This window comes from Calidris pugnax, unplaced genomic scaffold, assembly GCF_001431845.1.
Source record: "Calidris pugnax isolate Ruff unplaced genomic scaffold, ASM143184v1 scaffold44, whole genome shotgun sequence".
In the NCBI taxonomy this organism is placed as follows: Eukaryota; Metazoa; Chordata; class Aves; order Charadriiformes; family Scolopacidae; genus Calidris; species Calidris pugnax.
In genome coordinates, this window is record NW_015094506.1 from 8,161,780 (window position 1) to 8,175,322 (window position 13,543).

Here is a 13,543-nt window from a genome sequence, read left to right on the forward strand (position 1 = left end):
GCTGTCCTCCTTGTCACTCGTGGTTGTAGATGGAATCCGGTAACATCAATCTATTTAATTCATAAGTAGCAAGTATAGTTTTTGCACCTTAAAAATGTAATTCAGCATAGGTCAAGTAAACATACACAGCCACAGAAAAGAATATGCTTAAGAAAAACAGTAGTCTTCCTTTCCTATATATTGCCCTGATATGGTTTGAAATCAGTGATATTGGTTTCCTGCCCTATAAAAATGGGACCTTAAGTTACAGAGGTTTAGCACATGCCTGTCTTGAGAGCCAGCTATGTTTCTCATTTATTGTCACTTCTGATTCCTTCTGTATTTAAGCGAGGGTCTGATCTAGCTATGATTTCTATGTGCTCTCCTCAGAGAAAATTTAGAGAAGCAGGGAAATAAATGGATTGTTTCTTTTGGAAGGGTGCTTAGCGAGATTGAACCATGCACTGTAGGCTGTTGGATGGGTGTGTTAGAAGCTCCCTGAGAATGGTTTCAGGTAATGGCTACAGAGGACATAATGCCCACTACAGGAAGCCAGAGATGGAAAGGATCATCTGCAGAGCAGAGGTGGTGCCTCTAAAGGTAGTGTTCTCCTGCCGTCTTGAATTGTGATTTGTGCAAGTATGGTTAAGTAACAGAAATCTAGGTCTCACTTATAAACCATGACAAAAAACTGCCGAAGGTGGTGGTGTTTGATCCAATAGGGTGTATGTGTGGAGAGGAAGGGAACATGCCAGAAAGTTTCTTTTTCCACTTTAAGAGGTCATCATCTCACCGCTTTAGAAGAATATGGAAATTCTATGGGCAAACTATCACAGACAGGGTGGAGAGTCCCTTTACTCAAAGTAGAAGGAGCACATGTTAATCTTGAAACTTCAAAGGGAGTTCTCTAGTCATGTAGGTATCATGCCTCTATATGCTGCTGTATCAGGCTATCACCTGATATGCAGAGGATTTCTGCCCTGATGTCAAGGCTCTGCAATACTGCATACTGAAGGACAGCACTGTATTAATACTCTGTAACAGTGGGCAAGAAGGAAACAGCTAGATATTTCTGTGACTGTTACCAGACTGTTTTCTGGTTTTGTACCTCTTTGGCCTATGGAATATTTAGAAATAGCTCTTTTGGTATGGTCATCTTGGAAACTGCGATTAACCCGTCAGGAGAAAGCCCTCAACAATTAATTATTTTGCAGTTTGAGTTCTTGTGGGAGGGGTTGGTTAATATGTTTTTGTAGAAGACCCCACGCAGAAAGACTCTAAAGGGAGTGTGAGGCATAATTGCTGTAGGGCAATTTCTAACCCATTGAAAATCAAGCCTTCCAACAACAGCCTTTTTGTAGTATTTGGGAAAAATGAAACAGGTTGTGTGTCCATTGACTGTGATAACCCTAGCAACAAGACAGACTTATTGGATGTTGTAAGCCTGTCTGTACAGTAGTCCATCACTTTTGTGGTCTTCCTAGACCTTCTTTCATAGAAGCTTTTATCCAGATCCATTATCTGTGCAGCTGATGTGTTGGTGGATGGTGATCAGAGAAAGCTGTTGCTTTGCCATCATGCAGGATATTTTGCAGCACAGGAAATTCTTGGTCAAGCTGATATATTGAGACAATACAAGAAATTGGAAAGCATTTTCTTCCTGGGCAACCTGCAATAAATTCTGATGGTAGAAACATGAATGCCAGCTCCACTAAAATACTGTTTTCTTGTTGCAGTGTGGCCTGCTCTTCACTTTTCACAGATAAACATGACAATGACATCTCCATATGTAGAATGTAGAGTAGTTGAGTCACCTCTGGAGATTGTCTAGTCCGACTCCTTTGATTAAAGTGATGTCAATTAAAGTTAGCTTCCCAGTGTTGTGCCCAGTTAGATTTTGAATAAGTCCAAGGGTGGAGGGACTACAGCCTCCCAGGGCAACCTAGTCCAATGTTTAACTGCCCTCACAGTAGAAGAGTTTTGGGTTTGTTTGGTTGGGTTTTTTTTAATGTTTAAGTGGAATTTCTTGTATTTCACTTTGTGCTTATTGCCTCTTGTCCTGTCACTGGGCACTACTGAGATGAATCTGGCTCCCTAATATATATTTGTCCCATCAGTCATTTATACGCACTGATAAGTTCCCTCTGAGCCTTTTCTTCTCCAGGCTACATGATCCCAGTTATCTCAGACTTCCCTTGAAAGGTGTTTAAGTATTTTTGTGACCATTTGTTGGACTCATTCCAGTAAGTCCATGGCCACCTTGTACTGGGGAGCCCAGAACTGGACCCAGCACTCCAGATGTAGTCTCAGTAGTAGAGTGGCCTTCCCATGACATTGGCCAGCTCTCTTCAGCACTTGTTTGCATCTCCTCAGGATTCCTGGCCCAGTGCATATCTGATATGTTTAACTGTTTTCGAAGTTAATGCTCCTCTGCTGAGGGGAAGGTTTCCTTGCTCCAGACTTTCCCAAAGGTCTCAAGGACCTGTCAATTCTGAAGGCAAGTGTTACCAGTGAAGACTGAGGCAAAGAAGGCAGTGACTACCTCAGCCTTCTCCATGTCATTTGTCGCCAAGTCCCCTGTCCCATTCAGCAGCAAGCCCAAGCTTTTCCTACTCTTCTTTTTGCTAGTGATACACCTGTAGAAGCCTTTCTTGTTGTCCTTAATGATCCTCATTATATTCAACTCTGGTTGGCATTCCTAACATTATCTTCCATATTCTTTTGGGTAACCTGATGCTTTTTCCGCATCTTGTATGCTTTCTTTTTCTCTTTGAATTTAGTAAGGTGTTAGTGTGCAAGCATTTCTGAGAATCACCTACCTATACTAACTTCCCATAAGGGGTGCAAGAGCTTTCCCTATAATGCTGCTGTCCTGTAGATACTTCAGAATTTAGGTATATATGCTTGGGGTAAGCCCACTTCAGCCCTGTTTTGGAGAATCCCAGCTTCATGGACTTGAATGTTATCTTTGTCCTCTTGCTCTCTTTCTGTTTTCTTCCATGTTCCTTTCTCTTCTTCCTTAGCTAGAAAGATGTGAATAGCCATCAAAAGGCTGTTAGGCAGGAGCATGGAGAAAAATGTCATCTCTTGTGATAGGCCCCTCCCTTAGTTTCTTCCAAGCTGAAATCTTTGCATTTAGACTTGAAATCACATGTTTTTACCAAAGCATTTTCCTATTTTAATAGCAACTATATCTACTTATCCCCAGTGTAAGTTTTCAAAACCTCATTAAGTCCCAAATAAAGTAAGTTTTCACATATGGTATTTAGAGAGTGATATACCACTTGATAGAACTTATTTGTTTTGCATCCTTATTATTGAACAGGTTAGTGGACTGTTTTCACAGGGGCTGTTGGAAGAGATCTCAGTTTATTTCAGAAGTTTAAATACTTGACCGACAGGGACATGTTATGAATAAAAGAATTTCCACTGGGCTTGATTTTTAAGGCTGGGTGTGCTGCAGCACTGATTGAACTTACTTTCTTGTTTGTGTGCCATAAAGGTGCTAGAGAGCCAGGACAAAAAGAATTAGTTTTTGGAAAGGGACCAGAAACTTCTTAGGACACAGTTCTGGCAGGAAAGATAAGCTTGGAAAAAGTGAGCCTGAGAACATTGTTCTGTTACTTGCTCTCAACTTTTTTTTTTTTTTCAGTGAAACATTTTTTTGCATGTTCTCACATATGACATGAATTTGCCATCAAACTTCTCTAAACTAGAATTATTCAATGATGTTTTGAATATCAGTTAGTGGTGTTAAAAAGCAGGAGGCAATATATTGTTTTCTGAGTGATTTTGTGAAGTGGTGAGACTTGATTTTGTGTAATATATAACTCCTGTTTTAACATCTCTTATAACTTCTGTTGTTCTATAATTACAGCATGCAATGAGATTATAATTTGAAGAATTATGAAATAGTAGAATCTTGTTATCTAGTTCGAAGCAAACTTTGAAATGAGTTAATATTTCCTCCATTCCTATTGCAGGAGACAGCTGCGATCACTGGATGCATTATAGTGATGCCACTAAAACCAGAAGTGGATGGGCCAAAGAATTATTAAATGAATTCAAAAGCAATGTTGAATTGCTTAAGCAGGCTGTGAAGGACCAGGTCATAGATTCTCCTCCTGAATCACCACCTGCTGTATCTCCTCAGAACCTACAAACAGGTACTTTGTTTGCATCACGAATGCTCTACTTCCATGAAATGTTAAAACTATTCTAAAAAAGACTGTGCCTTTCAATGATTCCATCGCTATTCTTTCCTACAGGCAAGGAACAGATACCGAAAGGAACATCTAGGGCTTCCTCTGTATCTTCCCAACAACCAAAGGGCAAACTGATGTCTAGTCCTATTGTGGTTAGACTTGCAGATTTCAATATATATCAGGTACATTTCTTGAAGTTAGTAAAACTGGGGCTACTTTGCCCTTGACTGTTACTTAACTATGGTTTTTAAGGGACAATTCCAAAGCCCATTAAAATTAATAGACATCCTTCCATTCATTGATGGATTAGATCTTTATGGGCCTGCTTCTGCTTTGTTAAAATTGGTGGATATTTTCTTAAAGACTTTATATTAGATGATACCCTACCACAACTATGTTCTGCCTCTGAGCTCTACTGTTCCCCAAATCCTGACATTTGGAATTTCATCTTTTCATTGTACTGTGTTGTATTTTATGCTTTTCTTACTGTTATCTGTTTAAAAGTATATGGAAAGTTTTTTTTTAAACATTAATTAAACATTAAGAGTTTTAAAATTTTTTCTTTAGCCCCTCCCTCCCCCAGTGATATTCTGAGTAGACACTTTAACTGTTCCTTTTTTTTTTTTTTCCTTCCCTTTTCTTTTCTTCTTCTCCCCCAGGCCAATTTTTTTGAGTGAGTAGTTTTAGTTGCTGGCTGTTCTTCAGATTCAGTCTTTGCTGCAGATAGGAGGCAACTGGAATAGTGAAGGAGTATATCTCAAAGGCAGAATGAGAGTGGTATAGGGGTATCTATTCTAAATTTCAGGTCCTAACAAAAATACTTAGTGTGTGCCCTTAGTCATTGTGACCTCTACTTGCTCTTGTTCCAGTTTTCAGTGCTTTTTTGCCATATTGCTTCTGGGAGAGTGGGAGGTTGCAGCTTGCTACCAGGAACCTTCATCTGGATTTGAAATGGTTTTGTAATATCATTTTGTGTACTATTAGTGTTTTCATTTGCATTCTGCTCTTCAGATACTTGTCTCCTCCCCCTCCCTACACCAATACTTTTTATATTTTTTAAATTGTCATTATTTCTATACAATAAATATTTCTATACAATAAATAGATCTGTAATTACTTGAATTTTTGTGTGTGTTAATACAGAGATGTTTGTAGCTTGACAACAGCTACAGAGTGAAGCAGGCTTATAAAGGTTATATATTCATTATTTCCAGTGAAAGTAATGCAAGTAGACATCATCATATATTCAATATTAATATGTTGGCTAGTTTTAAACTAGCAGTCTGACCTACTGTGTTGGATGAAAGAGCTTTGGTTTGACAGCATACTTTTAAAATAGGGTACATTCCAAGAAATCTAAGGTGAAATATATATCAAAAGGTGATATCTTTCTTGTTTTGTAATTTACATTGGAAGGAAACAGAAATGGGAGGATTGCTGTCCTATAGTGTCTTGATTCTTCTGTGAAGTAGACCCTCGGGCACAGCCAAGCATACAGAGCTCTGCCAGGTGCATGCTGAACACCGTGCTTAGCAGGGAACAGTCAAGAGTTGGCCCGTGTACTGGAACCTGTCTTTATGACAAAACAAGGACTTCCTAACATTTCTGTAATAAACTTCTCTAGCTTATCTATCCCTTATCATCTAGATACGGGATCTTTTTGGACAGACAGTATAAAAATATACCACGTCCTACTGTAGTTGCTTATACAGGAGCTGTAGTGTTTGCAGTAAAAATATCAGATCATTCTAGGCTTCTACTGAACGCCTTTGAAAGTGACCTGCTGCCTCCTGCCTCGCATGAAGGAAGGGGACCTGGTACTGTTAATAGTATGTAGTTTTCTCATTAAACTGTTCTATGCAGATCACTTTTACTAGAAGGGAATTAGGTGTTTCTCGTTGTCAGCACTTTGTGTGGTTGGGCATCTACATCTGAGAGCAGTGGAATGTTACCCTACTAGGAGCAGTGCCTTGCAACTGCAAATGCTTAATGATTCATAAAAATGTAATGTATTAATGAAACTAATCTTTTATCGTTTACAGGTTTCAACAGCAGACCAGTGTCGTTCTTCCCCTAAAGCTCTGATCTCTTGCAATAAAAAGTCACTTTATCTTCCACCAGAAATGCCAGCTATTCATATTGAATTCACTGAATATTACTACCCCGATGGAAAGGACTTTCCTAGTAAGGCTTTTTTTTGGTACTGAACCATAAATCTTATGTCTTACTTTCACCCTTATTAAGCTTAGTACCAATTCCAGGTTGGCAGTTGGAAATAGGTAATGGCTTTTTACAGTGGAAGAACACAACACTGCTCCATTTCTGCAGTACTTGCTCCTGGCAAATTCCTATAAATACTGTTTTTAAGTATAAACATGTTTTTTTAAGTCTGAAAACACTCCCAGCGTTTTTACTGACACATAAATTATTCATTCTGTAGCACGCATGTATTGTTCATGCGGTTCCACTGGCTGACTACAGAAAAGAACTCAGTGGCTACAGAAAAGAACTCAAACTAGTGATATCTAAGATGCAATGAAGATCTGCTGGAGTTATTTTTATTAATGTGTTATGGAGCTGGCCCTGTTTTATATACAGAAATGTCAGGGGATTTCTTGAGGATGGGACTTGAGGACAGCATATCTCCTTGGTCCTGCCCTTCGTCTGTAATGAGGACATTCTCCACCTTTCTTCAGGCTTCATTTTATTCTAATATTAGCTTTTACATTCAAAAATTCAGTTACTTGCTTGGAGTGAGAGAAAGGAGCATCACTTTAGGTGTCCCCTAACAATTTATTCTCTGATGTAAAATACTGGTAAAAATGTAAGTCTGCACTTGTTTTTTAAAAAAAAAACACCAAACCAACAAAAAAAACCCCACCAAAAATCAAAAACCAACCCCTAAATACTTTACTTATTCTCATGATTTTGTTTTGTTTTCTCTTTTAGTTCCATGTCCAAATTTGTATGGCCAGCTGAATGCTTTACAGTTCACCCTGGATGAGAGAAGTATTCTTTGGCTGAATCAGTTTGTGTTGGATTTGAAACAGAGTCTTATTCAGTTCATGGCCATGTACAAGCTAAATGACAATTCAAAGTCAGATGAACATGTTGACGTTAGAGTTGATGGACTAATGTTAAAGGTATGCTGTCACTGAGGAGGGGTTTTGTGGATCCTTGGAAAAAAATACTTTTATTCTGAAAAACTATTTGCAAAGCAGCTTAAGGAATAAATGGACAAATAAATTAACAAACCACCCACGCGATAAGTAATGCTGTTCTGGAAAACTGTGCAGAATATGATGGTTTGAAGACAAACATACCATTCCGTACTACTTCATCTATGTCCTAGGGGTATTTTGGTTTTGTACTGAAGACTTGAATGGGAACATTAACAAATTACTTCACTGTGTTCAATGAAGTTGATATACCAGAAGAAAAAAAAAGAATTGAGCACTGAAGTAGAAACAACTAGCAAAAAATTCATATTTGCACTCTGTATTAATGCAAGAGGCCTCCCTTGTTCCTCTGCTTGTAGTACATCAAAACTCTTCTGTCTTGTTAGTGAATGCCTGGAGTAAAGAAAGCAGTTAATCTGAAGGTTTATTTCTTTTTTCAAAACCCATTCTCACTGTTTACTCTTTCCTGCTGGCCCTTGGCTGTAGTTCAGGTACACACGTTCTCCATGTGTTTATTCCAGAGGAGAGATGCTTGTTAACACAGCTGAACATCAAATTTTTGCTTCCCTTGTCTTCCCCTTTTGTGGAGGAGAAAGATTATTGAACAGACAATTTCACCACCACCACCTCCTCCCTGATTTGCATTTGGCATTTGTTTCCAAGGTTCAGAGGTGAAAGTATTCTTAAGTCCCTCAAACTTTGATTCTTATTAATTGTTTCATCCCTTTATTAATTGCATTATTTCTATTCTAGCACATTATGAGTCTTGTATTATTGGTGTGCTTGATACCTACATATCATACAGTTAATTATATAGCAACGTATTTGATTATTTTGTTCTGAGTCCTTTTATTTACATGAAGAAGCTTCATCACTCCCATCTTTTAAGTGTTTCTAGGATGACTTTTCACTCTGATCTTTCTAGATTCTGCATGGAGATGTTATGGCAGAAGATAGTGTCACTGAAGCTAGCAAAACTAGTGTGACCAAGGTCCATGTTAACAACATCAAGTACAGGATTTGGCATAAAACATGTATTTCCTTTAAAACTTGCACTAAAGATATGGAAGTTAAATTAAATCCAGTATACTGAACTATTTTGTTTTGGTTTTTTTTTTTTTTTAGGATTTGGAGTATATTTTGATTTTTATGATAAAAAAAATTTATTATAATTATCAGATAGTGGTCACCTATTCTGTATTCTGCAATGTTAAGAATATTGGCAGTGTTACCATGCTTAGTTTGTTTTCTTCTATGTTAACATAGAAATAATATACTGTAGTACTCAGTGTAGTGAACAACCCTATTTGACAAATCAGGTTGAAGAACAGAGAATTGTAACTTGAGTTCAAAGCTGTAAATACTTGGAACACTTGAAGAAACTTTCTGCCAACTTGTTTCGAAGTTGAAGAAATCAGAAACTTCGGCGTAATATAGCTGGTTTAAATCTAAATCCTTCAGATAAGAAAAGCCTGAGACCCTTCTGGTTTTGTACAAACACTGAGTTTTAGATGACACAGCATCATTCTTAAAAATGAGAGGAAACGCAAATGATAACCTGTGAGCCTGACTTATCCCTGTTCTGTGTCAGTGTGCTTGAGTTCTCATAAAATTCTAATTATATTCCTTTATTTTAGCTGTCATGGTTATTATTTTGTTTCTTGAATTGTATACCTTCTTAATCTACATATTTCTAACAAGACAAAATATATTTCTTTCTTGCAGTTCATCATCCCTGCTGAAAACAAACCTGAAATTCATAGAGATCAGCCTCGTGCACTTTCCATTCAAAGTTCAGAGATGATTGCTACGAATACAAGATACTCACCAAACTGCAGACACTCTGATCTAGAAGCTTTGTTTCAGAACTTCAAAGACTGTGAATTTTTCAGTAGAACTTTCACTGCTTTTCCTAAGTCTCAGAGGAATTTTAATCTTTTGCATCCAATCTTCCAGAGACATGCTCACGAACAAGATACTAAAATGCATGATGTTTATAAAGGTTACATCATCCCAAAATTAAATAAATGTGCATTAAAGACATCTGCAGCTACTGATGTTTGGGCTTTGCATTTTTCCCAGTTTTGGATAGATTATGAAGGAACAAAAAGTGGGAAAGGCCGACCAATAAGCTTTGTGGATTCATTCCCACTTTCACTTTGGATTTGCCAGCCAGTAAGATTTGCCAAGTCACAGAAAGAGCTTTTATCGCATAATCAGACAGCTTTGAACATTCCAAAAAGTGAATCTAGTGATCTTGCCAATAGACTGCAACGTAAGAAACTTCTAAAAGAATATTACAGCACTGAGACAGAGCCCTTGACCAACAGCATTCAGATGTCAGACACTTCAGGAGGGCTTGCTGAAAGCTCTTCCTCTGATGCAGATGTAAATGTTCTCGTCCACGTTAAAAAACACGTAAGCGTGCAGATCAATCATTACCAGTATCTTTTTTTGCTGTTTCTTCATGAATCTCTTGTATTGCTCCTGGAAAACTTAAGGAATGATGTAGAAGCAGTGACAGGAAAACCTGCAAAGCAAACGGATGTCTGCATTGGGATCCTACTGAAAAGTGCAGAGCTAGCCTTACTGCTCCATCCAGTGACTCAGGGAAACCCTTGCAAGTCTCCAGTTGTGGAAGAAGGAAGTCCTGTGGCATCAGAATTCTCCCCATTGGGAAATGGGGAAGCTCTTACTTCAGAGAGTAAAGTAATTGGCAATAAGGTAGTGCAAGCTGGTATTACTAATTTTGATTATGTAAATGACTGCAAGCCTCTGAATGGTGAAGTTAATAAAGAAATTTTAATAGATCCTCTTTTGTTTAAATCGGACAGTAATATGGATTTTCAGAAAGGAACGTCATTTTCAGATGATGCATCAGATAAAGGTTTGGGAGATACAAGTGAAGGAGGAAGCAGTGGACTTTTTAGTAGAAGTGATTCAGAGGAGGTCTGTGGACCTCTAAGTGAGAGAAGTAGCTTGCAGCCTAGGGATTCAGCATCTCTTTTAAATAAGAGAGAAGATTCTACTGAATTTTTCATTGATAAAGAGATTGACAAAAACATATTCTCAAATAAGTTAAATGAGCAGGAAAGCACAACTCAAGGCTGTCCTACCCAAGTCACTGACTTGGAAACAGAAACTGCCTTAGAACCTGAAGAACTTGAAATCAACAAAGAGAAAGTGACTTCGGTTAGAATGTTTGCATCCCAGTCTGCATCAAGGTATAGAAGGTTTAATATTAAATCAATTTTCTTACTATCTGAAAATATTTATCAGTCTTGGCCACGTGCTTTTATTAATGGTCAACAGTTCACTTCAACAGAAGCGAACATCTAGTAGATGAAAACTTTAAAAGTATATCAAGATATAAGATATGCAATATCCAGCATTCAGTGAAAGCTAAAATAAACTGTTAATTGATTTAAACTGTTTACTTTCAGTTTAAGTGCTATGAAATATGTATTGAGAAAAACATTGACATAAATATCTACCGGAATGCTTATCTCTTTTTCTTGCCAAAGGATAATTGAATGATCAGATTTTTTTCTTTTATATCTTATCTGATGTACAGGAATTTTTTCAGGTAACTTATATGTAATTCCTTTACTTTGAAATAATAATTTCCTAATATCTTTATATTTTATAAGTGCAAAGCCTAAGGAACGCTGCCCATCCAACCTCCCTACATTCTCTGTTTCCTACAAGAATATGAAGAGAAGTCCATCACAAGTCTCTCTGGATACCATCTCTATTGATAGTATGATGCTGGAGGATCATTTGATAGAGAGCGATGGAAGTGACAGCCAAAGCTTTCTGGAGAAAGGTAAGTAGGTTTAACAAAATAATTTTAAGCAATACATGAAAACATTATTTATTACTAAAATAATACTCAGAAGAATTGTAGTGCAGCAAATCCTGGGTACTTCACTGCACTGTTTCTGTTAGCTTCTCCAGTTGGTAACATCAAGTATCTTCACAGCACATCATTTCAAGGGAAAACAGTAAAGTGTACTGCTTAAGTAGTGCTTCTTAATTAAACACTATTTAATTTTCCTCTCTTGAGGAAGGTAGAAGCATTGCAGTGCTATGTTGCAACTCTGAATTAAGCAGAAGTGTTCCCTGCTTTGCTTAAAAGCTGTTACTTTGGATTTAAGCATTTACAGGTTTGTACCCTGAATCAGTGTTACGCTTGAAGGGGTAAAGAAGCTTTAATTTTAAATGTAGATGATTTTCACAAATGCTCACGATCCCTAATTACCAGGCAGATAGATTTGGTAGTCTCTTTGCAGTTTGTTCCTTATGGAGCAGTTCTTACCTATTGACTGTCTAACAGCAGGTATTTGTCCAATTTTTGCTCCTCTGTGCACGAGCGTTTGCTCCTGATCTGAGGGAGGAATTCAGGCGACTGGTAATTATGTCTGTATAGTCTGTAGTATTGTGGATTATGCAACTCTAATGATCTAGTAGCTCTCTGGCAAAACTGATTAAATAATTTTCTAATGTCAGAAAATATGGTAAGATTTCATTGATACCTCTTTTCTGATAAATTCTACTTTGAATGAAGAATGACCATTTTTTTTCTGTGGGGTTTCTTGTCAGTCTAGAACAACAATGGGAAGAATGCTTCAGCCTGTTATGTATTTGGATTGTAGGAGTATTTTTGCATGGGCTTATGTGGGAGTATGCCATAAAGTACATTTTCCATTTTAAATAATCTTTATGTGTCTTTTTAGCTTGTTAAACAGTATTTAACTGCAGGTTAAGTCTGCATGCTTTCTAGTTGTCAAGGAAACACTACCATGTTCACTCTAATGAAAAAATATATATAGCTTATTTCTCTATATATAAAACTGCAAACTTTTGCTCTAAAAGTGTTTTAGATATATGACTTGGAATCTTTAACCGTTTTTTTGCTGGATCAGTTTTGTATTTGATTTGGAAGACTAAAAAAGACCCTTCACAATTTTTTAAACAATGCATGTAGAGTGCCGTTTTGAGTTTGTCACTATACACTGCCTTACTTGCATAGCATCTAGAACTTTGAAATCTCTGTAAGAGGAATGGATCTGGCGGTTCAATCATAAATATTTGTTTAATAAACCATTCAACTCATCTTAAAAAATTAGTTAATGTATGCATACGATAACAGACGCTGACTTTATTCTTAATGCAGGAGTGATTCAGGTTATGCTATGCTAACTTTGCATTTTTTCTGATGTATATATGGAAGGTATTACAGCCACAAACAATCAAAGCCCATCAGAAAATGCCCATGAAGGAGGCACAGTGATTGAAAATTGTGATGGGTCATCTCCAGATGCCATGAGCGCTGCTTCAGAGAATGCCCATGAGACTAGTGAAGAAATGGTAATATTATTGAATTCCATTAGACTACATGCTTCAGTAAATTAAACCTTAAAATAGAGCTAAAGTGAATGCTTTCAGAGGTGATTTTTTCAAGTAGTTTTGGGAGCTTTTGTTAGTGCATTATGTAAACCTATAGATCTAGTGCACTTGTATTAAGTGCAAATGAAGATTACAATCCAAGTTACACTGAGCATTCTTTGTCCTGGTTATCTCCTCTATAGCCACTGTTGATAAATGGCAGTAGCCACTTAAAGGAATATTTCTGCTTCAGTACATAGGAATATTTTATAATATCATTATGTTCTTCTATGCTCTGTTGAATATGATATTTAAAATTAGCTTCTTAACATCAAGTATAGATAAAAGAAAGCACCATAACTGACATCTCTTACATGGAGATGCTTCCATAGCACTGGTAGCATTCTGTAGTGTTTACAAGTAGGGGTGTAAAAACTGCCCTGTTGGATCAGATCACAGATGCCGCTTGTCCAGGATTGTGGCAGGACAATGCCCACTATTTAGAGAAGATTATCAGAATAGTGCAAGTGAGAGATTTCCTCTCAGAGAACAGCATGCAGGGTCCAATTTTTTTTCCATCTGCCTATCTACTTATTCCTTGCTGATCCTTGACATAATCAATGCTGCTTAAATTACATTCTTGTATCAGTTAAGATCATGAACTGGAGCTCTAAGAGTATGTAGACCCAAAAAAGACAGTGAAATCTATTGTCTGCTTGCTGACATATTTTACTTTTTAGGAATGTTAGTCATGTAATCCTACCTTTGTTTTAAGTGTTTGTGGATCACTTT

General features: G+C 37.3%; 1 protein-coding gene across 4 annotated transcripts in view; it reads left to right on the plus strand.

Moving 5' to 3' along the window:
* UHRF1BP1L (UHRF1 binding protein 1-like) overlaps positions 1-13,543 on the plus strand; it is a 77,345-nt gene that overhangs the window by 49,498 nt on the left and 14,304 nt on the right. For 3 of the 4 annotated variants that reach the window (XM_014964055.1, XM_014964056.1, XM_014964057.1), the window contains 7 exons: positions 3,963-4,145; positions 4,248-4,366; positions 6,227-6,368; positions 7,134-7,327; positions 9,089-10,587; positions 11,014-11,189; positions 12,597-12,733. In XM_014964055.1, the coding sequence (XP_014819541.1) occupies positions 3,963-4,145; positions 4,248-4,366; positions 6,227-6,368; positions 7,134-7,327; positions 9,089-10,587; positions 11,014-11,189; positions 12,597-12,733 (2,450 nt within the window). Of the gene's footprint in view, positions 1-3,962; positions 4,146-4,247; positions 4,367-6,226; positions 6,369-7,133; positions 7,328-9,088; positions 10,588-11,013; positions 11,190-12,596; positions 12,734-13,543 lie in introns of those variants that run through there. The other variant, XM_014964058.1, reaches the window with a different exon arrangement.